Consider the following 19,879-nt stretch of genomic DNA (forward strand, 5'->3'; position numbering starts at 1 on the left):
AAGGCTGAAGGGAGAGTTTTGGCTCCTTGAAAGGAGGTTGGAGACTTAGGGTTGAGCTCTTCTCCCTGGCAGCAAGTGACAGTACAAGAGGAAATGGCTTCAGGTTGCACCAGGGGAACTTTAGTTGGAGATGAGAAGAAGCATGAAGCCTGATCTTGAATGACTCCAGGGATGGAACTTAAACCTTAGGAACAGGTGGCAGGAGGAGAGGAGATGCCCTCAGGCTCCAGGCCTCCTGTCCTTAGGACCAGGTGGCAGGAGGAGAGAAGATGGCCTCAGGCTCCAGATCTCCTGTCCTTAGGAACAAGTGGCAGTAGGAGAGGAGATGGCCTCAGGCTCCAGGTCTCCTGTCCTTAGGACCAGGTGGCAGGAGGAGAGGAGATGGCCTCAAGCTCCATGTCTCCTGTCCTTAGGACCACGTGGCAGGAGGAGAGGAGATGACCTCAAGCTCCAGGTCTCCTGTCCTTAGGAACAAGTGGCAGTAGGAGAGGAGATGACCTCAGGCTCCAGGTCTCCTGTCCTAAGCAACAGGTGGCAGTAGGAGAGGAGATGGCCTCAGGCTCCAGTTCTCCTGTCCTAAGCAACAGGTGGCAGTAGGAGAGGAGATGGCCTCAGGCTCCAGATCTCCTGTCCTAAGCAACAGGTGGCAGTAGGAGAGGAGATGGCCTCAGGCTCCAGGTCTCCTGTCCTTAGGACCACGTGGCAGGAGGAGAGGAGCTGGCTTCAAGCTCCAGGTCTCCTGTCCTTAGGACCAGGTGGCAGGAGGAGAGGAGATGGCCTCAAGCTGCACCAGGGGAGCTTTAGGTTGGAGATAAGGAAAAATGTCTTTGCTGCAAGAGTGGTCAGGGACAGACTGCCCAGGGAGGTGGTGCAGGGGTTCAAGAACCATGTGGCCATAGCACCTCAGACCATGGTTTAATGGCCATGGTGGTGTGGGGCTGGTGGTTTGACTGGATCATCTTAGAGGTCTTGTCCAACCCACAGAGCTCTCTGATGCTCTGCTTCCCCAATGCTGAGTGCAAACACAGTTGGGAAATTGATGACCTTCTCTTTTACACCCTTAATTGACCAGCAGATGATGTTGTCATGGACTCACAGAATCAAGCAGGTTGGAAGAGACCTCCAAGCTCATCCAGCCCAACCTGGCACCCAGCCCTGGGCAGTCAACCAGACCATGGCACTAAGTGCCCCAGCCAGGCTTTGCCTCAACTCTTCAAGGCATGGAGACTCCACCACCTCCCTGGGCAGCCCATTCCAATGCCAATCACTCTCTCTGACAACAACTTCCTCCACACATCCAGCCTCAGCCTGCCCTGGCACAGCTTCAGGCTGTGTCCCCTTCTTCTGTTGCTGGTTGCCTGGCAGCAGAGCCCAACCCCACCTGGCTACAGCCTCCCTGCAGGGAGCTGCAGACAGCAATGAGCTCTGCCCTGAGCCTCCTCTGCTGCAGGCCAAACACCCCCAGCTCCCTCAGCCTCTCCTCATAGGGCTGTGCTCCAGGCCCCTCCCCAGCCTTGCTGCCCTGCTCTCAACACCTTCCAGCACCTCAACATCTCTCTTCAATTCAGGAGCCCACAACTGGATACAGCACTCCAGGGGTGGCCTGAGCAGTGCTGAGCTCAGGGGCAGAAGAACCTTCCTTGTCCTGCTGCCCACACTGCTCCTGAGCCAGCCCAGGATGCCATTGGCTCTGCTGCCCACCTGGGCACTGCTGCCTCAGCTTCAGCTCCTCTCTACCAGCCCCCATAGCTCCCTCTCTGCCTGCCTGCTCTCAGCCACTTTGGCCCCAGCCTGTGGTGCTGCTTGGGCTTCTTGTGGCCAAAGCATAGAACCCTGCACTTGGCCTTCTTCAGTCTCATCCCATTGGCCTCTGCCCACCCACCCAGCCTGTCCAGCTCCCTCTGCAGGGCTCTCCTACCCTCCAACAGCTCCACACCTGCTCCTACCTTGCTGCCATCTGCAAACTCACTGCTGCTGGACTCAATGCCCTGCTCCAGATCATCAATAAAGATATTGCACAGGACTGTGCCCAGCACTGATCCCTGGGGCACAGCACCAGTGCCAGCTGGCTGTGGCACCATTCACCACCACTCTCTGGGTCCAGCCAGTTCTTGACCCATTTCAGAGTCAGCCCTGTCCTGCTTTCATGTACGTGTTCTGAGGTAGCTGGTGGCTGTGGCAAGGACCCCCTGAAGATTTCCTCATCCCAACACTTGTACACCACCACAAGCCTGCTGTGCAGGGAGCCTGAGGAGATCTCTTTGTTTCCTTCTGCTGGGCATGGGGTTGAACAGAGCTGCCAGTGCTCTGCTGATAAAGCTCAGCAGCTCATTTCCCACCCTGGTCCTTTGCCAGCTGTGGCTGTTTGTGCAGAGCTCCATTGTGGGGCTTTTCCTGCCGTGGTCTTTAATGTGCTGTCAGCTCTCCCACGTTTTTCTGTGCCTCATCCACTAGGAATGTGTCCATTGTTAGGTGACTCGAGGTACCAGAGAAGCAGATGTGTAAAGGATAGAAAGTCATTGACTCAGCCCTGGTTGGGGCCACAGCTTGAGTGCTGGCTTCAGTTTGTCCCCTCTCTCCAAGAAGGACATTGAGGGGCTGGGGCAGGTCCAGAGATGGACAACAAAGCTGGGGAAGGGTCTGGCAAGCAGGGTTGGGGAAAAGCAGCTGAGGGAGCTGGGGGTGTTCAGCCTGGAGAAAAGGAGGCTGAAGGAAGAGCTCAGAAGAGCCTGAAGAGGCTCAAGGATTGCTGAGGGGGAAGTTTTGACAAGGACTGGCAGTGCCAGGATGAGGAGACAATGGCTTTGAGCTGGGAGAGGGGAGATTGAGAGTGGAAATGAGGAAGAAATTCTTGAGAGTGGGGGTGGGGAGACCCCACCTGGAATGCTGTGTACAGTTCTGGAGCCCCCAACACAAGAAGGACATGGAAGGGTTGGAGCAAGTCCAGAGGAGGCCACCAAGATGCTCAGACCCCACCTGCACTCCTGGGTGCACTTCTGGAGCCCCCAGCACAAGCAGGACATGGAAGTGTTGGAGCCAGTGCAGAGGAGACCATCAAGATGCTGAGAGGGCTGCAGCAGCTGTGCTGTGAGGACAGGCTGAGAGAGTTGGGGCTGTGCAGCCTGGAGGAGAGAAGGCTTCCAGGAGACCTTGGAGTGGCCTTGCAGGATGTGAAGGAGGCTGCAGGAGTGCTGGGGAGAGACTATTGACAAGGTCTTGTCATGAGAGGAGGAGGAGGAGGAATGGGTTTGTAGTGGCAGAGGGGAGATTGAAAGTGGCTGTTAGGCAGAAGTTGTTTGCAGTGAGGGTGGTGAGACACTGGCACAGGTTGCTCAGGGAGTTGTTCAAGGCCAGGCTGGATGAGACCTTGACCAACCTGTGGTGGTGAGAGGTGTCCCTGCCTATGGCAAGGGGCTTGACACTGGCTGAGCATTTAATGTCCCTTCCAACCCAACCCCATTCTGTGGATCCTAAAATGCCACTCAGCATTTCCTGCCTCTGCTGTGCTTGGAGCTAAGCTTACAGAAACCTCTCCCCATGGCTATATCTGGATGCATATTTTTAGCAGCTCATCTCATGCTGCTTTGCAGATGATCTAGAATTTGGGAAGCCCTCAGCAGTTTGAAGTCTTCATGTCAATAATCATCCTGCTTGGAAAGGTTTTCTTGTTGTGATTCAGCTCTCTTCCACGGAATCACAAAAGTGTTTTGACTGGAGAAGACTTTTAATAGGCTCTGGGTAGAATTTGGTTTGGGTTGATAATAAACCCAAACCTCAAAACCCCACCCCAAAATGAACAGGAGATCTGTGTCTGCTCAGTGGAGCTGCTCCTAGCAGTTGTGTTTAGAGCTACTGCCAAAGCCTTTGACACTGTCTGCCACAAGCAGCTCCTGGCACAGCTGGCAGCTCATGGCTTGGACAGATTCACTCTGGTGTGGGTCAAGAAGTGGCTGGAAGGCTGGGCCCAGAGAGTGGTGGTGAATGGTGCCACAGCCAGCTGGCAGCTGGCACTGGTGCTGTGCCCCAGGGATCAGTGCTGGGCACAGTCCTGTTCAATATCTTTGTTGATGATCTGGAGCAGGGCATTGAGTCCTGCATCAGTGAGTTTGCAGATGGCAGCAAGGTAGGAGCAGGTGTGGAGCTGTTGGAGGGTAGGAGAGCCCTGCAGAGGGAGCTGGCCAGGCTGCATGGGTGGGCAGAGGCCAAGGAGATAGGCTGAAGAAGGCCAAGTGCAAGGTTCTACACTTTGGCCACAACAAGCCCAAGCAGCACTACAGGCTGGGGCCAGAGTGGCTGAGAGCAGGCAGGCAGAGAGGGAGCTGGGGGTGCTGGGAGAGAGGAGCTGAAGCTGAGGCAGCAGTGCCCAGGTGGGCTGGAAGGTGTCCAGAGCAGGGCAGCAAGGCTGGGGAGGGGCCTGGAGCAGAGCCCTGTGAGGAGAGGCTGAGGGAGCTGGGGGTGTTTGGCCTGCAGAAGAGGAGGCTCAGGGCAGAGCTCATTGCTGTCTGCAGCTCCCTGTAGGGAGGGTGTAGCCAGGTGGGGTTGGGCTCTTCTGGCAGGCAACCAGCAACAGAACAAGGGGACACAGCCTGAAGCTGTGCCAGGGCAGGTTGAGGCTGGATGTTGTTAGGACGTTGTTGTCAGAGAGAGTGATTGGCATTGGAATGGGCTGCCCAGGGAGGTGCTGGAGTCACTGTCCCTGGAGGTGTTGAAGCCAAGCCTGGCTGGGGCACTTAGTGCCATGGTCTAGTTGATTGGCTAGGGCTGGGTGCTAGGTTGGGCTGGATGAGCTTGGAGCTTTCTTCCAACCTGCTTGATTCTATGATTCTGTGATTCTGTGATTTCTTGTGTCACTGGATTCCAGTCAAACTCCCTCTCCGTGTGCCCTCCTCATGAAGCTGTAGAGAGCAATGAGCTCCACCCTCAGCCTCCTTATCTCCCAACTAAGCATTTCTCCTTCCCTCCCTGGGCACTGCTGGTGATAGGAGTGAAGTGTGTCATTGCTTGGAAGATGGTGAGGAGAGAGAAGGAAATGGAACAGGTTTTGGCAGAGGTCCTGAAGAAGTTGAGGAGGAGAATTTAAGCAGATGAATAATGGATGATGGCAAAGCTCCTTCAGCTTGGGTAGTGCTTTCTCTAAGTGCTGGCATTAAAAATGGATGCACTATCATCTTCTGCTCCTCCTGCTGTCTGCAGGGGGAGAATCAGACAGCATCACAGAATGTCAGGGGCTGGAAGGGACCTCCAAAGCTTATCCACTCCAACCCTCTCTGCCAGAGCAGGATCTCCTACAGCAGATCACACAGGAGCACTTCTAGGCAAGTTTGGAATATCTCCAGAGAAAGAGACTCCACAACCCCTCTGAGCAGCCTGTTCCAGTGCTCTGTCACCCTCATAATGAGGAGGGCATGAGCAAGGACTGGCAGTGTCAGAGCACCACTGGTACCTCACTCCAGCTGCACTCACACCTTGCCAGTGCACTCAGCCTGAGAGCTGCTTCTGGCACAGCTGCTGCCAGGGGTTCTCTTGGCCTGCTGCAGCACTCACTCTGCAGAGCTCTAAGGGAAGGTAGGTCACACAGCTAGGAAGGGAGCAGCTGACTTCAGGAAAGCCCTGCTGCTGAGGAGGAAGCCATGGGACAGCATCTGTCACCCCTGGAGTTCTGTCACAGGCAAGGGACTTGGTACAAGGGCTTGGAGGGATAGCACCAAGGGACAGTGGTCCAGAGCTGGGAGAGGGGAGATTGAGACTGGAGATGAGGAAGAAATTCTTGGCAGTGAGGGTGGGGAGGCACTGGCACAGGTTGCCCAAAGAGGCTGTGGATGCCACCAACCAGGCTGGATGAGGCCATGAGCAACCTGAGCTAGTGGAAGGTTAAAGATCATCTAGTTTCAAGCCCCTTGCCATGGAGGGACAGGCTGAGAGAGCTGGGGCTCTGCAGCCTGCAGAAGAGAAGACTTCCAGGAGACCTTGGAGTGGTCTGAAGGGGGCTGCAGGAGGGCTGAGGGACTATTGACAAGGTCTTGTCATGAGAGGAGGAGCAGGAATGGGTTTGAAGTGGCAGAAGGGAGATTGAAAGTGGATGTTAGAAAGAAGATCTTTGCAGTGAGGGTGGTGAGACCCTGGTACAGGTTGCCCAGGGAGGTTGTGGAGCACAGAAGCACAGAAGGTGATCAAAGATCTTCTTCAAAGAGCTTCTGTGCTCCACAGCCTCCTTGGAGGTGTTCAGGACCATGTTGGATGAGGCCTTGAGCAACCTGTTCTAGTGGGAGGTGTCCCTGCCTGTGGCAGGGAGGTTGGAACTGTCTGAGCTTTGAGCTCCCTTCCAACCTAACCCATTCTATGATCCTTGTGGTCCCTTCCAACTCTAACTGATTCTATGTCCTCCCTGCCTCCATCCCTCCCCTTTGCCTCCCTGGCAGACACCTAGGCAGTAGCTCTCAGTCCAAGATGGGAGGTGTGGAGGTGGAGGGAGGTGGTTGCCCTGCAGCAGCAGCAAGGTTTGGTGTGAAGTCCACCTTTCTGCTCTGCTTTCTTGATGCTCTTGCTGCCCACCCCTGTGTTTGCTGCCATGGGTTCACTTGTGACAGGTAAAATGCTGCAGTTGCTATGGGGGAAGAGCTTTGGTGGTACCCAGATTTATGATGTGGTCTCCATGGAAACTGTAGATCTCCTGAGAATCCCAATTGTCACATTTTTCATCCCTCTGGCTGGGAGAGCTGGGGCTGTTCAGCTGGGAGAAGGGAAGGCTCTTGGGGAGGCTTTAGAGCACCTGAAGTGGGCTGCAGGAGGGCTGAGAAGGGGCTTTGCACAAGAGTTGGCAGTATTAGGATGAGGGGCAGTGGTTTGGAGCTGGGAGAGGGGAAATAGAGAATGGAGAGGATGAAGAAATTCTTGAGAGTGAGGGTGGTGAGACACTGGCACAGATTGCCCAGGGAGAATGTGGAGCACAGAAGCACAGAATGGGGTCTTTGCTCACATTCTGTGCTTCTGTGCTCCACAACCTCCCTGGACAACCTATGCTAGTGTCTCACCATCCTCACTTCTTCCCTAACATCCAGTTTCAATCTCCCCTCTGCCACTGCAAACCCATTCCTCCTCCTTCTGTCATGACAAGACCTTGTCAATAGTCCCTCCACAGCCCTTCTGCAGCCCCCTTCACATCCTGCAAGGCCACTCCAAGGTCTCCTGGAAGCCTTCTCTTCTCCAGGCTGCAGTCCCCCAACTCTCTCAGCCTCTCCTCACAGCACAGCTGCTGCAGCCCTCTCAGCATCTTTGTGGTCTCCTCTGCACTGGCTCCAACACTTCCATGTCCTGCTTGTGCTGGGGGCTCCAGAAGTGCACCCAGGAGTGCAGGTGGGGTGTGAGGAGAGCAGAGCCAAGGGGCAGAATCCCCTCCCTTGCCCTGCTGCCCACACTGCTCTTGCTGCAGCCCAGCACCATCCCTGGAGGTGTTTGAGGGGCATGTAGGCATGACACTTGAGGCCATGGCTTGGTGGCCATGGTGGTGTTGGGTGGGTGAGTGGTTGGCATCTTAGATGCCCTTTCCCGTCTCCCTGCTGACTTGTGGTGGGGGATGGTTAACTCTGCCTTTAACTCTTGCAGTGCCTAAAGCAGTATGTGGAGCTTCTGATCAAAGAAGGCCTAGAAACAGCCATCAGCTGCCCTGATGCTGCCTGCCCCAAGCGAGGCCATCTGCAAGAGAATGAGGTACTGAAGAGAGCTTCTCCTCTTGCCTTCCCAGGGCTCTTTCAGCTGCCATTGTTGCCAGCACAGCCTCTTAATGACCCTCTAGAGGTCAAATATTTTTCTCTCCATGCATTAAAAAATGCCTTTAGGTCATTTTGCTGTCCCTAATTGGCAATTTGTCTTCTCCTTTCCTTTTTGTTCTCCCTCTTCCTTCCACAGATTGAGTGCATGGTGGCTTCAGAAATCATGCAGAGGTATAAGAAGCTCCAGTTTGAAAGAGGTAAACAGGTGGAGCATGACCCAGTGCATGGCTGTGGGGATGGTGACATTCCAGAGCAATCCCAGACATCCTGAGGGACAGAGATTCACAGCATGGGTTGAGTTGGAAGGGACCTCAAATCTCATCTAGTTCCAGCTCCTTGCCATGGGCAGGAACACCTCCCACCAGCCCAAGGTGCTCAGGACCTCATCCAGCCTGGCCTTGAGCACCTCCAGGGAGGGGAGATCCTAAGATGGGTTGGGTTAGAAGGGATGTTGAAGATCACCCAGGATGGGTTGGGTTAGAAGGGATGTTGAAGGTCACCTAAGATGGGTTGGATTAGAAGGGAGGTCACCTAAGATGGTTTGGGTTAGAAGGGATGGTGAAGGTCACCTAAGATGGGTTGGATTAGAAGGGAGGTCACCCAGGATGGATTGAGTTAGAAGGGACGTTGAAGGTCACCTAAGATGAGTTGGGTTAGGAGGGAGATCACCTAAGATGGGTTGGGTTAGAAGGGATGTTGAAGGTCACCTAATTGCAACCCTCTGCCATGGGCTTGGAACTAGATGATCTTCAACCTTCCATTAGCCCAAGCTGGTCAAGTCCTCATCCAGCCTGGCTTTGGACACCTTCATGGAGGGGACATCCACAACCTCCCTGGACAACCTGTGCCATTATCTCCCCATCCTCACTACCAAGAATTTCTTCCTCACCTCGAGTCTCAATCTCTCCCAGCTAAAAGGCAATGTCCCTCATCCTACCACTCCAAACTCTTGTCCAAATCCCTTCCCCAGCTTTGATGTGGCCCCATTCAGGTACTGGAAGCTGAGAGCTGGGCTCCTCTTTCTAGTAGCAAGTGATAGGAGGAGAGGAAATGGCCTCAAGTTGCCCCAGGAGAAGTTCAGGTTGGAGGTGAGAAGAAACTTGAGTGAAAGGGTTCTCAAAGCCTGGCATAGGCTGCCCAGGGTGAATCCTCTTCCCTAGAGGAAGATGTGGTGCAGAATGCCATGGTTTAGGCCCAGCCTTAACAGAGGTAGAGAATGGTTGGGCTGGGTGAGCTGAAAAGGCTTTTCCAACCAAAAATACTCCAGATGGTTGGTTACATTTGGGCAGAGGCTAACTTGAAACAGAGTCCTGCTGGTCAGGGCACTCTACAAACTCTTTCTGCTGGGTTCTGGCTGCTTAGCAGGTGCTGTGCTTCACCTCAGCTTAAGAAGGTGATGCTGCAGAGGGACTGTTCCCCAAAGGGCTGCAGGGACAGGACCAGGGGCAATGAGAGCAGAGCAGATTGAGATTGGATGTGAGGAACAAGTTCTGCACCAGGAGGTTGCTGCATCACTGCAGCAGGTTGCCCAGGGAGGTTATTAAGGCTCCAGGCCTGGAGATACTACTCAAGGTGAAGCTGGGCAAGGCTGTGAGCAACCTGCTCTAGTGGAGGATGTCCCTGCTGAGTGCAGGGACTGGATGAGCTTTGGAGGTTCCTTCCAACCCAAACCAGTCTATGATTCTGTGACATCTCCTCCTCAGCTGAAGTTGAGGTCAGTGAAGGAAAGCAGGGAATGGATTCAGACCCAAGGCACTCGCTGCAGTTTGGTGTCCATTTGTAGAGCAGTCCCAGGCTGATGTCTGAATTGGGAGGAGTAAATGAAAAGGCTTCATGTGAAAATGAGAGTCTCCAGCACCCCCCTGCCAGACTGCTTCAGCTGTAAACACGTTGTGAAGGGAGGCCTCTCTTGTAACCCCCTTGGGATTCTCTTCTCTTATGTCCCTTTCCAGAAGTGCTTTTGGATCCCTGTCGGACTTGGTGTCCATCCTCTACGTGCCAGGCAGTTTGCCAGCTCCAGGAGCCAAGCCCACAGGACCCCCAGCTGGTCCAGTGCAAAGCCTGTGACATTGAGTTCTGCTCTGCTTGCAAATCTAACTGGCACCCAGGCCAAGGCTGCCAGGAGAACGTGCCAGTCTCCTTCCTGCCAGGAGAAGCAAGGTAAAGTGGGGGAAAGGATCAAGGACTTAAGAGACAAACCACTCAAGCTGCAAACAGCCTGGGGTAGGAATAGCACAGAGGTGTTTTCCTCAGGCTTTTTATCAGAGCTGATTGGCATTGGAATGGGCTTCACAGGGAGGTGGTGGAGTCACCGTCCCTGGAGGTGTTGAAGCCAAGCCTGGCTGGGGCACTTAGTGCCATGGTCTGGTTGGTTGTCTGGGGCTGGGTGCTAGGTTGGACTGGATGAGCTTGGAGGTCTCTTCCAACCTGCTTGGTTCTGTGATTCTGCAATTCAACCCAACCCCACCATGACCACTAAACCATGGCCCCAGGTACCATGGCCACACAGGTCTGGAACACCTCCAGGGGTGGGGACTCCACCACCTCCCTGGGCAGCCTGTGCCAATCCCTGACTATTTTTCCTCGTCTCCAACTTAAAGCTCCCCTGGTGCAAGTTGAGGCCATTTCCTCTCCTGGTTAGGCTTTAACTCCTTTCACACTTTGCTCTACCACCCCTTGCTTGACTGCTGCCCTGCTGAGCTCCTGATCAAATATGGTGACTGCCACAGATGCTTTTTATGTTTGCTTGAGCAGAACTGAAGCTCAGTGAACCTCATGAGCAAGTCAAGAAACCTTTTATCCCTTTTTGAGCTTGGTTTCTTTTAGTTTGCTTTCCTGTTTCTTTGTTTTTCCTCGCACTGAGGTTTCTTTTATTCATGATTTTGGAGCAGAAAACTGCCAGGAGCAATTTCTGCCAGCAGCCATTTGGAGCTGCAGAGGCAGATTATGGATTCAAAGTGATGTTTTAATTCTGGTTGCCCCTGGTGTGACTAACGAGTTTGTGTGTCCCTTTTTATCCTGCCTTTGGCCAAATCAATCAGGTCAATCCATCCAGGGTCAGGCCTGGTTTCCAGCAAACTCTTGATTCCTCATCAGTTGTTCCCATCTCTAGGAACAGAGGCTTCAGGAAGTGGCCTTTGTTTAAGGCACACTGAAATGTGGCTTTGGTAAGGTGCACTCCACTTCTTCCTGCAGGTGGTAGGGAACTGCCTACAGAGGAGGAACTTTCTTGCTGCTGGACTTCCACAAAGCCCATACAGATGTAGTCCTCTCCAGCTTGTGGCAGCAGGACCCTTGAGATTAGACATGAATCACTGAATCACAGTCATTGAGTCATAGAATCATTGTGTCATTGAATCACAGAATCATAGTCATTGAGTCACAGAATCATTGAATCACAGAATCATTGAGTCATAGAATCATTGAATCATAGAATCATTGAGTCACAGAATCATTGAATCACAGAATCATTGAGTCATAGAATCATTGAATCATAGAATCATTGAGTCATAGAATCACATAATCATAGAATCATTGATTCATAGAATCACAGAATCACTGAATCAGAACCATAGAATCAGTCAGGGTTGGAAGGAACCACAAGGATCAGCCAGTCCCAACCCCCTGCCATGCCCAGGGACACCTCACACTAGATCAGGCTGTCCACAGCCTCATCCAGCCTGGCCTTAAACACCTCCAGGCATGAGGCTTCCACCACCTCCCTGGGCAACCCCTTCAAGGTTCTCACCAGCCTCGTTCTGAACAACTTCTTCCTCACATCCAGTCTGAATCTCCCCATTTCTAGCTTGGTTCCATTACCCCCAGTCTTATCCCTACCTGTCAGCCTAAAAAGTCCCTCCCCAGCTTTTTGTAGCCCCTTTCAGCTGCTGAAGTAAATCCTCTTCCAGCCTTTCTACATTCCTGTGGTGCCTGCTAGCTGCAAGGACATCCCATAGTTGTAAGACAAGTGGAGATGATGCTGACTCTAACTCATGAGCAATAGATTCATGGAATGGGTTGGGTTGGAAGGGACCTTAAAGCTCATCCAGTTCCAACCCTCCTGCCATGAACAGGGACACTTCCACTAGACCAAGTTGCTCAGGGCCTCATTCAACCTGGCCTTCAACATCTCCAGGAAGGTTGTGGAGCACAGAAGCACAGAAGGTGATCTTTGATCACCTTCTGTGCTTCTGTGCTCCACAGCCTCCCTGGGCAACCTGTGCCAGTGTCTCCCCACTCCACAGCCTCCCTCTTGGATCAACTCTGAGGGATCAACATGTCCCAAAAACTTCATCATTCCTCATCTGGAGGTGCATTGCTAGGAAGCATCCTTCAGGGAGGGCAGAGAGAAGCAATCTCTCCTTGGTGCCCCTATCTGAGCTTGGTAATGTCACCAAGGAGTTGCCTCAGTGAGGAAGGTAGGGACAAGGAGAATGATCTGGCCAGAGAAAAGTGTGAGCTGACCTATTTGTGGTAGTTTGAGGAGTCTTAGGTCTCCCTTAACAAAGCCATAGGGGCAGAGGCCCATCCCAGGAGGATGGACTTGCTCATCCCAGGATATTCCAAGAGAAAACTGTGTCCTGTCTCTTAGTGTCCCTGGGTAGCCTGCAGCTGAGGCTGAGCTCCAGCAGCAGCAGTTGCTCCATCACTTGATGAGCACATCCAAACTCAGAAGGGAGAGTGGGAGAAGAGCCACAGGCTGAAAGAGGAATGGATTGGATAAACTGGTACCAGTACAGAAGAGACACAGCTGTGCTCAGCCTTGCAAAGGTGCAGCAGGCACAGGGAACAGGAAGGCAGATCCTGAGGGGGGGAGAGAATCCTGAGGGAACGAGAGAGGGAGAGAGAGAGGGAGAAGGGGAAGGAGGGGGAGAAGGGGAAGGAGAGGGAGAGGGAGAAGAGGAAGGAAGGGGAGAGGGAGAAAAGGGAGGAGGGAGAGAAGGAGAAGGGGGAGGAGGGGGAGAAAGGAAAGGAGGGGAAGAGGGAGAAGAGGAAGGAGGGGGAGAAGGGGAAGGAGGAGGAGAGGGAGAAGAGGAAGGAGAGAAGAAGAGGGGGGAGGGAGAGAAGGGGAAAGGAGGAGGAGAGGAAGAGGAGGAAGAAGGGGAGGAAAAAGGAAGGGGTGTTGAGATCCAGATCTGGCCCCTGCAGAGGGGCAGGATCCCCTCTCTCCATCTCTGCCCACGCTGCTTTGGATGCAGCCCAGGCTGCCCTTGGCCTTCTGTGCTGCCAGTGCCCATTGCTGGCTCCTGCCCAGCTTCTCCCCCATCAGCACCCCCAAGTCCTGCTCTGCAGGGCTCTTCTCAACATCCTCATCCTCCAGCCTGGATTGATCTCTAGGATTTCCCCAAGCTAGGTGCAGGACCTTCCACTTTGCCTTGGTGCCTCTGATGCCCACACAGCTTACCCAGTTGCTGCCTTTCTCCCCGCTGCCCCCAGCTAGGTGCAGGACCTTCCAGCTTGTCTTGATGCAGGACCTTGCACTTTGCCTTGGTGCCTCTGATGCCCACATAGCTTAACCAGTCGCTGCCTTTCTCCCCCCTCCCCCCCAGCTCGGTTCTGAAGGAGGAAGATGACGATGATGATGCTCCCATCAAACGCTGCCCCAAGTGCAAAGTTTACATCGAGCGGGATGAGGGCTGTGCCCAGATGATGTGCAAGAACTGCAAACATGCCTTCTGCTGGTACTGCCTGGAATCTCTGGATGTGAGTACAAGCCCTGCCCATTGCTTCCCACAGCCCTCCCAGCCTCACTGCTTTGCTGTCGCTTTCATTCAGGTTCATTAAAGCAATTAAATTGGAGCTGCCTTCTGCCCAACTTGGTGCTCTGTAAGGTGCCAGAGCTGACACTGCTGATGTGATAAGGACTCAGGTGACCTGTTTGACTTGTCTGACCTGAGTGTTGTTAGCAGTTTTGCCTCTATGAGTCAATAAATAATTAGGAAGAAGTGAAAATGTCTGAAATAAAACTCTGTAAAATCGTTTGAAGGACCTGGAGCTTCTGGAGAGATTCCAGAGGAGGCCACAAGGATGATCAGAGGGCTGGAGAAGCTCTCCTGTAGGGGCAGGATGACTTGAGGGTGTTCAGTCTGGAGAAGAGAAGGCTCCAGGGAGAACTTAGAGTAGCCTTCTAGTGGCTGAAGGGGCTACAGGAGAGCTGGGGAGGGACTTTTGGCAAGGGTTGGGAGTGGCAGGACGAGGGACAATGGCTTGGAAGTGGAAGAAGGGAGATAGAGACTGGAGATGAGGAAGAAATTCTTGGCAGTGAGGGTGGTGAGACACTGGCACAGGTTGCCCAGGGAGGTTGTGGAGCACAGAATGTGATCAAATGCTCCACAACCTCCCTGGAGGTGTTCGAGGCCAGCCTGGATGAGACCTTGACCAACCTGTGCTGGCAGGAGCTGTCCCTGCCTGTGGCAGTTGGATCCATGAATCCTATGAACCTTCTTCTTGTGTTAGTAACAGTCAGAGCTGAGAGGGGCAATGGTTTGGAACCAGGTTCAGGTTGGACATGAGAGGTGACCTCAGCAATGGTTCTCAAGATGTGCAGGTGAGTGGCAGGAGGCTGGAGCCAGGCTCTGCTGGGTGATGCCCAGTGCCAGGCCAAGGGGCACTGGCTGGAAGCTGAGCCATAGGAGGTTCCATGTGAACTTGAGGAAGAATTTTTATCCTGTGAGGCTGCCAGAACCCTGGCACAGGCTGCCCAGGGGGGCTGTGGAGTCTCCCTCTCTGGAGATATTCAAACCCTGCCTGGATGTGTTGCTGTGCACTCTGCTCTGGGTGATCCTGCTCTGGCAGGGGGGCTGGACCAGATGAGCTTTGGAGGTCCCTTCCAGCCCCTGACATTCTGTGATTCTATCATCAGGAGGAAGTTTTGCATGGTGAGGGTGGTGAGACACTGGCACAGGCTGCCCAGAGCTGCAGACATTCAAGATCAGACTGGATGTGACCCTAGGCAGCCTGCTCTGGTTGGAGGTGTCCCCGCTGCCTGCTGCGGGAGTTGGCCAAGGTGCCCTTTGAGGGTCCCTTCCAAGCCAATGCCAGCTGTGAAGCTGTGAGGTCCAAGCTAAGTTCAGCCCTATCATCAGCCCAGGGAAGTTTAATAAACTCTCCTTCTGGTCTGTCACCACCCAGCCCAGTCTGTTTACCTTCCATTGTCTTCTGTGGGGCAAGAAAATAGTTCTGACAGGCAAAAGGAGACAGTGTTCTCCTCCAAGCAGGGCTCTGCCAGTCTGTAAGCTGCTGCTGCCATAGATTTATGAAGGTTCCTTTGAAATCAGCCTCCTATCATGGCCCAGGATCAGAGGATATCCAGCAGCAGCTGCTTCCATCTCGTCTGGATTGTTTTACAGCATTGTAAACAGCAGCAAAGGAAATGTTAGAGGTTCCTGAGAGCTGCTCTTCCTCTTTGGATCCTGGAGTGGTCCTGTTGGAATGCTTCATCAACAATCCTGACCTGCCCAGCTGAATGCAGCATTCCCTTGGAGCCAGGCCAAAAGGGTGGAAGGACAGAGAGGGTCTAGGCTGCAGCCAGAGGAGTGTGGGCAGCAGGGCAAGAGAGGAGATTCTGCCCCTCGGCTCTGCTCTGACCTCATCTCTAATCCTGCCTCCAGCTCTGCTGTCCCCACCAGAAGAAGGACACAGAGCTGGTGGAGAGAGTCCAGAAGAGGCCACAAAGATGATGCCAGAGCTGGAGCAGCTCTGCTGTGAGCACAGGCTGAGGGAGCTGGGGGGGTGCAGCCTGCAGAGGAGAAGGCTCCAGGGGGACCTCAGAGCTGCCTGCCAGTGCCTGAAGGGATCCTGCAGGAGGGCTGCAGAAGGACTTGTGCTGAGGGGGTCAGAGACAGGCCAAGGGGGAATAGAATCATGGAATGGTTTCGGTTGGAAGGGAGCTCAAAGCTCAGCCACTTCCAACCCCCTGCCATAGGCAGGGACACCTCCCACTAGAACAGGTTGCTCAAGGCCTCATCCAACCTGGCCTTGGACACCTTCAGAGAGGTTGTGGAGCACAGAAGCACAGAATGGGATCAAAGACCTCATTCTGTGCTTCTGTGCTCCACATTCTCCCTGGGCAACCTGTGCCAGTCTCTCACCACTCTCACTTCTTCCACTTTCAACCTCCCCTCTGCCACTTCAAACCCATTCCTCCTCATCCTCTCATGACAAGACCTTATCAATAGTCCCTCTCCAGCCCTTCTGCAGCCCCCTTCAGATTCTGGAAGACCACTCCAAGGTCTCCTGGAAGCCTTCTCTTCTCCAGGCTGCAGTCCCCCAACTTTCAGTCTGTCCTCACAGCACAGCTGCTGCAGCCCTCTCAGCATCTTGGTGGCCTCCTCTGCACTGGCTCCAACACTTCCATGTGCTGCTTGTGCTGGGGGCTCCAGAAGTGCACCCAGGAGTGCAGGTGAGGTGTGAGGAGAGCAGAGCTAAGGGGCAGAATCCCCTCCCTTACCCTGATGGCTACCATCTTGAAGGTCCCTTTCAAGACAAACCACTCTGGATCTGTGAGTCCTGCCAGTGTGTTGGTACAGAGGACTGGGAGGGCTCTTTCCTGCTAGACAAGGGAAATCAGAGGGCAGCACTGCTCTGCTTTGGATGAAGAGTTGGGGGCTCCAGAAGTGCACATGGTTTGGAGCTGAGGCAGAGCAGGCTTAGACTGGAGCTGAGCAAGAAGTTCATCACTGTGAGGCTGCTGAGATTCTAGCACAGGCTGCCCAGAAAGGCTGTGGCTGCCTCCTTCCTGGGGGTATTCAAGGCCAGGCTGGATGAGGCCTTGAGCAGCTGGGTCTAGCTGAGAGGTGTCCCTGGGCATGGTGGGGAAGTTGGAGTGGATGAGCTCTGAGGTCCTTTCCAACCTGAGCCTTCCCCCAAATCTGTATTGTCCTTTTACTGTTCCAGTGGGTAAAGAGAGCAGCTCTGGGGAGCCTTCAGGCCAAGGGTTCAGAGTTCCCCAGAACTATGTTCCTTTGCTGTCCCTCTGTGTGTGAAATTTTCTGCCTGTCTTCTTGGGTCCTCTTGCTGACCTCCACGCCAAGCTTTTCAGCATGCAGCTGGGGAAGCCTCTGGGAGAAGGCTTCAGTAGAAAGATGAAGAAGCATTTGCTGACCAAACCTGTTTGGTGGAGACAGCTCTAAATAAAGCACTATTGGACAGGTTGGACCTGGCCACATCCACCCTGCTCAACCTTTTTTTCCCCTTCCCATACCAAATCCTGGCTGGAAGGTTTGGTCTTTTCTAACTCAATGAGCAGTTTGTTGTTTTCCTTTGATTGATTCCTTTTCACGTTGTGTTTCACAGGATGATTTCCTCCTCATACACTATGACAAAGGACCTTGCAGGAACAAGCTGGGACACTCCAGGGCATCTGTTATCTGGCACAGAACCCAGGTAAAGCTCCCATCCTTGCAGGGCTCTCTGCAGATCTGCTGCTCCTTCCTTTGCCTTACTCACTTTAACCCCTGAGGCTCAAAGCCTCTTCCAAATGGGAACTGATTCTGGGAGCAGGTATAAAGAGATTTACAGAATGCCAGGTTGTAAGGACTTCAAGGATGATGAAGGAGGCAGTGGCTGGGAGAGGAGGAACAGGACACTCCTTGGCCACTGAGAAAGCCACTCAGCAAGTTTGCAGATGATGTCAAGCTTGAGTGGGTCAGCTGAGGAGCCTGAAGGAGCTCTCTGCACTGCTTCAGTGCACACAGCACAAAGGCCAAGCATGGAATCATTTCAGCTCATGTAGCCCAACCATCCTCTAACTCAGTGCATGCAACACAAAGGCCAAGCATGCAATCATCCAGCCCAACCATTTTCCAGCTGTACCAAGGCTGGGGCTGACCCATACTCCTCAGCACCACAGCTCAGCCTCTTTCACACACAGAATCACAGAGTTAAGCAGGTTGGAGAAGACCTCCCAGATCACGGAGTCCAACCTATCACATAACACCTTGTAATTAACTAACCCATGGCACTAAGTGCCTCATGCAGCCTCCTCTTAAACATCTCCAGGCATGGCGACTCCACCACCTCCCTGGGCAGCCCATTCCAATGCCAATCACTCTCTCTGACAACAACTTCCTCCTAACATCCAGCCTCAACCTGCCCTGGCACAGCTTGAGGCTGTGTCCCCTTGTTCTGTTGCTGCTTGCCTGGGAGCAGAGCCCAACCCCACCTGGCTACAGCCTCCCTGCAGGGAGATGCAGACAGCAATAAGCTCTGCAGGCTGCACACCCCCAGCTCCCTCAGCCTCTCCTCACAGGGCTCTGCTCCAGGACCCTCCCCAGCCTTGCTGCCCTGCTCTGGACACCTTCCAGCACCTCAACATCTCTCTTCAGTTCAGGAGCCCAGAACTGGACACAGCACTCAAGGTGTGGCCTGAGCAGTGCTGAGCACAGGGGCAGAAGAACCTCCCTTGTCCTGCTGCCCACACTGCTCCTGAGCCAGCCCAGGATGCCATTGGCTCTGCTGCCCACCTGGGCACTGCTGCCTCCTCTGCAGCTCCTCTCTCCCAGCACCCCCAGCTCCCTCTCTGCCTGCCTGTTCACAGACACTCTGGCCCCAGCCTGTGGTGCTGCCTGTGGTTGTTGTGGCCAAAGTGTAGAACCCTGCCCTTGGCCTTCTTCAGATTCATCCCATTGGCCTCTGCCCACCCATCCAGCCTGGCCAGGTCCCTCTGCAGGGCTCTCCTACCCTCCAACAGCTCCACACTTGCTTCCAACTTGCAGTCACCTGCAAACTCACTGAGGGGCATTCAGCCATCTCCCTGGGCAGCCTGTGCCAGCCTTTGGGAACCCTTTTGGTCAACAGGTTTCTTCTCACATGCAACCTAAAACTCCTTCTCCCTACACACCCCTCCTCTTCCCCCAGACCTCTTGAGCTCTGGACTGGCTGTTCCATGGCTTAGCCACTGCTACCTTAGGAAGTGTGTTTGTGTGCAGAAGCTTTCTTGATACACCTGTAATGTGAGGTGGTTAATCTGCTAATTGGAGTCTGTTCTTAGCACTTTCTTTCTCAAGAAGCCCCAGAAGATCAAACAAAATGTCCATCAAACTTTATTTGCACAAGATGCTGTGGCTAACTCCTTACAAATCAGGATCCAATTCAGCTAAGCCCTCTCCTGAGGCCAAATCAACACTGCAATTGTTTCCTCCTGTTTTAAGTTGCTTTGAGTGCTTAGCCAAAGCAAACTGAGGTAAAGCTTTTGGGTTGTGGTTTGTGGGTTTGCAAAAGAAATTGTTATTTGTTTTGGCTCAAGGGAGTGAGTTGATGCTGAGCAAGGCAGCAGCTTCTTCAGAAGGAACAGAACCCAGTAGAAAGTGAGTGAGAAATGTTCAGCAGATAGGTTGGGATTAAAAACAAAGCCACAAACAACCAATCAAAAATACCCAGACTGGGCAAAAAAAACCCCTCCCCACAAGTTTTGGGCCTCTCACTCCCAGAAGGACATTGAGCAGCGAAGATGGGGAAGGGTCTGGAGAACAGGGCTGAGGAGGAGCAGCTGAGGGAGTTGAGATGGTTTAGTCTGGAGAAGAAGAGGTTCAGGTTTGGACACCTCAGTCCAAGAAGGACATTGAGGGGCTGGAGGAGGTCCAGGGATGGGCAGCAAAGCTGGGGAAGGGTCTGGAGGACAGGGCTGAGGAGGGGGAGCTGAACTTGGTTAGTCTGGAGAAGAAGTGGTTCAGGTTTGGACACCTCAGTCCAAGAAGGACATTGAGGGGCTGGAGCAGGTCCTGAGAAGGGCAGCAAAGCTGGGGAGGGGTCTGGAGAACAGGGTTGGGGAGGAGCAGCTGAGGGAGCTGATATGGTTTGGTCTGGAGAAGAAGAGTTCAGGTTTGGACACCTCACTCCAAGAAGGACACTGAGGGGCTGGAAGCATGTCTTGAGAAGGGCAGCAAAGCTGGGGAAGGGTCTGGAGAACAGGGCTGGGGAGAAGCAGCTGAGGAAGCTGGGAGGCAGGGGGGGGTTGGTGTGGAGAAGAGGCAGAGCTTATTGCTCTCTGCAGCTCCCTGAGAGGAGGCTGGAGTGAGGTGGAGGTTTGGGCTCTTTGTCTCTACTCACTAGTGGTAGAACAAGAGAAAAATGACCTCAAGTTGCCCTACGGGAGAGTTAAGTTGTTTGTG

General features: G+C 53.6%; 1 protein-coding gene across 1 annotated transcript in view; it reads left to right on the forward strand.

Annotated features, from left to right (window-relative positions):
- The window catches only part of RNF144A (ring finger protein 144A), a 62,265-nt gene that overhangs the window by 35,664 nt on the left and 6,722 nt on the right, over positions 1–19,879 (forward strand). Inside the window, exons 3-7 of the mRNA XM_064145732.1 lie at positions 7,603–7,707; positions 7,906–7,966; positions 9,722–9,929; positions 13,319–13,472; positions 17,064–17,153. Coding sequence (XP_064001802.1) covers positions 7,603–7,707; positions 7,906–7,966; positions 9,722–9,929; positions 13,319–13,472; positions 17,064–17,153 — 618 coding nt within the window. The remainder of the gene's footprint in view (positions 1–7,602; positions 7,708–7,905; positions 7,967–9,721; positions 9,930–13,318; positions 13,473–17,063; positions 17,154–19,879) is intronic.

Source organism: Pogoniulus pusillus, chromosome 7 (assembly GCF_015220805.1).
Source record: "Pogoniulus pusillus isolate bPogPus1 chromosome 7, bPogPus1.pri, whole genome shotgun sequence".
In the NCBI taxonomy this organism is placed as follows: domain Eukaryota; kingdom Metazoa; phylum Chordata; class Aves; order Piciformes; family Lybiidae; genus Pogoniulus; species Pogoniulus pusillus.